Below are 2014 nucleotides of genomic sequence, written 5' to 3'. Positions count from 1 at the left end.
ATGTATATGGGCGCAATGAAAAATTCTCTAATATTAACTCTCAAGTATTAATAAAGACTCTGAATTGAAAAACTCGGTTACAATTGATTTAAATAAGTTTTATGAAAAAATTTAAAATAAAAAAATTTATTTTCAAATAAATTCAAATTTAAATATTAAAGATTAAAAATAACTAAAATTATGTTTTTTTTAAATTAAAAATAATTCTTAAAAATAATTTGTATATAAAATTATTCAAAATAACTTTAAATTTAAGTAATTTATATAAAATTTTGATACCTAAAAGAAATTATAACAAATTATTAAAATATCTAAAATAGTAGTATTTTATGAAGAAGAAAAATATTTAAACCAATTTTTTATAAAGTCTTTTTTAAAAGAAAAATCATTATAAAACAATTTTCAATAAAATTTATAAAAATCAATTTAAAAAAATCTGAATGGCTTATAATAATAGACAGAGAGAAACAAAATGGGCCATGCATACGCGCTGAAGCAATCCCTATTCTTAGCTACCGATCCACACGTTATTATATAGTAACACTATCAATCTTAATTATTACTTAATCATTGTTCATTCCTTCACATGCAAAGGAAAAACAGTACGAAACATCCTTACATTTCCCACTTGAACCCTCTCTCAAACCTATATATACATATCTTAGTCCTATTTCAGTTTCAAACAACTTCACTCATTTAGTACATACTACTTGATTTTGAAAACCATGAAGAGAGTAAGAAACAATGAAACTAGTGAGGTAGACATGGCTGGTGCTTTCAAGTGCAAGACATGTAGTAAAGAATTCCTTTCATTTCAAGCTCTTGGTGGACATAGGGCTAGCCACAATAAGCTTAAGCTAAATGGCAGAAACCAGAAGAAGGTGCATGTATGTTCTATTTGTGGGCTTCAATTTGCAACTGGACAAGCACTTGGAGGGCACATGAGAAAGCATAGAACAGGTACAGGTCCAGTTCATGATTATGATCAAGATGAGACCATGGCTAATAGTCCTAAAAGATTTCATCTCTTCTTGGATTTGAACTTGACGCCCTATGAGAATGATCTAAAGTTGCTTAACTTCTTCTTTTTTGAGGCATTAAGTACCTTCACTTAATGATACTTGTTTTAAATTAGAGGTTTTTGTAAATTTTATTTGCTTTATTAGAGTATTTACTATGTTGAACCCGAAACCTCACAGTTATGTATGTGTGCGTTTATAGTGGTTATAGTGGTTATTGTGCGATGTCAGGATACATGTTATTGAATTAATATCGATAACTATTATAGTTTAAATAAATAATTTTAAATATATTTGTGTGAATGTTGTTGAGATTATGCTTTCTGTTTAAAATATAAGGTATCTAAGTTTGATATTTTGCAATCTCATTTGACAATTCAAAAGATATATTGTATCAAGATAATAAATAAATGTAATAGACTACTTATTTCTCACAAAAAAAATCAATATACCACTTATACCTAGTGTTTCTCAGAGACAGTGCCTTAAGAACATCAGGAATATGATTCCAAATGTACCAGCCCCAATATCACTAGAATAGTTGGAGTGTAATTCTAGGTCATCATCCTAATTGACAGAATTCTCGTTTAAATTAATTAACAAATCATACAGCTGTAACTTGTAAGACTTTCATCTTTATTAGATCAAAAGTGAAACATGAATATCATGTTTGATCAAACACTTTGTTATATTGTTCTAGTGACTGTAAACCCTATAATATTTTTGCTGTTGTTGTTAGCATAACTATGGCTTTTTTAATCTACAAAACAATCTTATGATAGCATACACAATGAAGAAATAATATGCAGTGACTCAATATTTTCTAATTTCTTACTTTTTTGGATCACTTCTCTAAATATAATACATCAGCTACGGATGGCAAGCACACCCAAATCCGCAGGGCCCACCCGCACACGAACCCGAGTCAATGGGTTAAAACCCGAATTGACTGAGTTTAGGTTCGAGTGCCACCTGATATTTCAGGTGCGGATGCA

At 29.3% G+C, this 2014-nt stretch overlaps 1 protein-coding gene across 1 annotated transcript; it reads left to right on the top strand.

Moving 5' to 3' along the window:
• Positions 1–704: 704 nt before the first annotated feature.
• LOC131607006 (zinc finger protein ZAT11-like) lies at positions 705–1245 on the top strand. Its single transcript, XM_058879072.1, has one exon. The coding sequence runs from the start codon at positions 726–728 to the stop codon at positions 1113–1115; it is 390 nt and encodes a 129-aa protein (XP_058735055.1). The 5' UTR covers positions 705–725; the 3' UTR covers positions 1116–1245.
• The last annotated feature ends 769 nt before the right edge of the window (positions 1246–2014 follow it).

This window comes from Vicia villosa, linkage group LG5 (genome assembly GCF_029867415.1).
Source record: "Vicia villosa cultivar HV-30 ecotype Madison, WI linkage group LG5, Vvil1.0, whole genome shotgun sequence".
Taxonomy (NCBI): Eukaryota; Viridiplantae; Streptophyta; class Magnoliopsida; order Fabales; family Fabaceae; genus Vicia; species Vicia villosa.
This window is presented reverse-complemented; position numbering and strand designations above follow the sequence as displayed.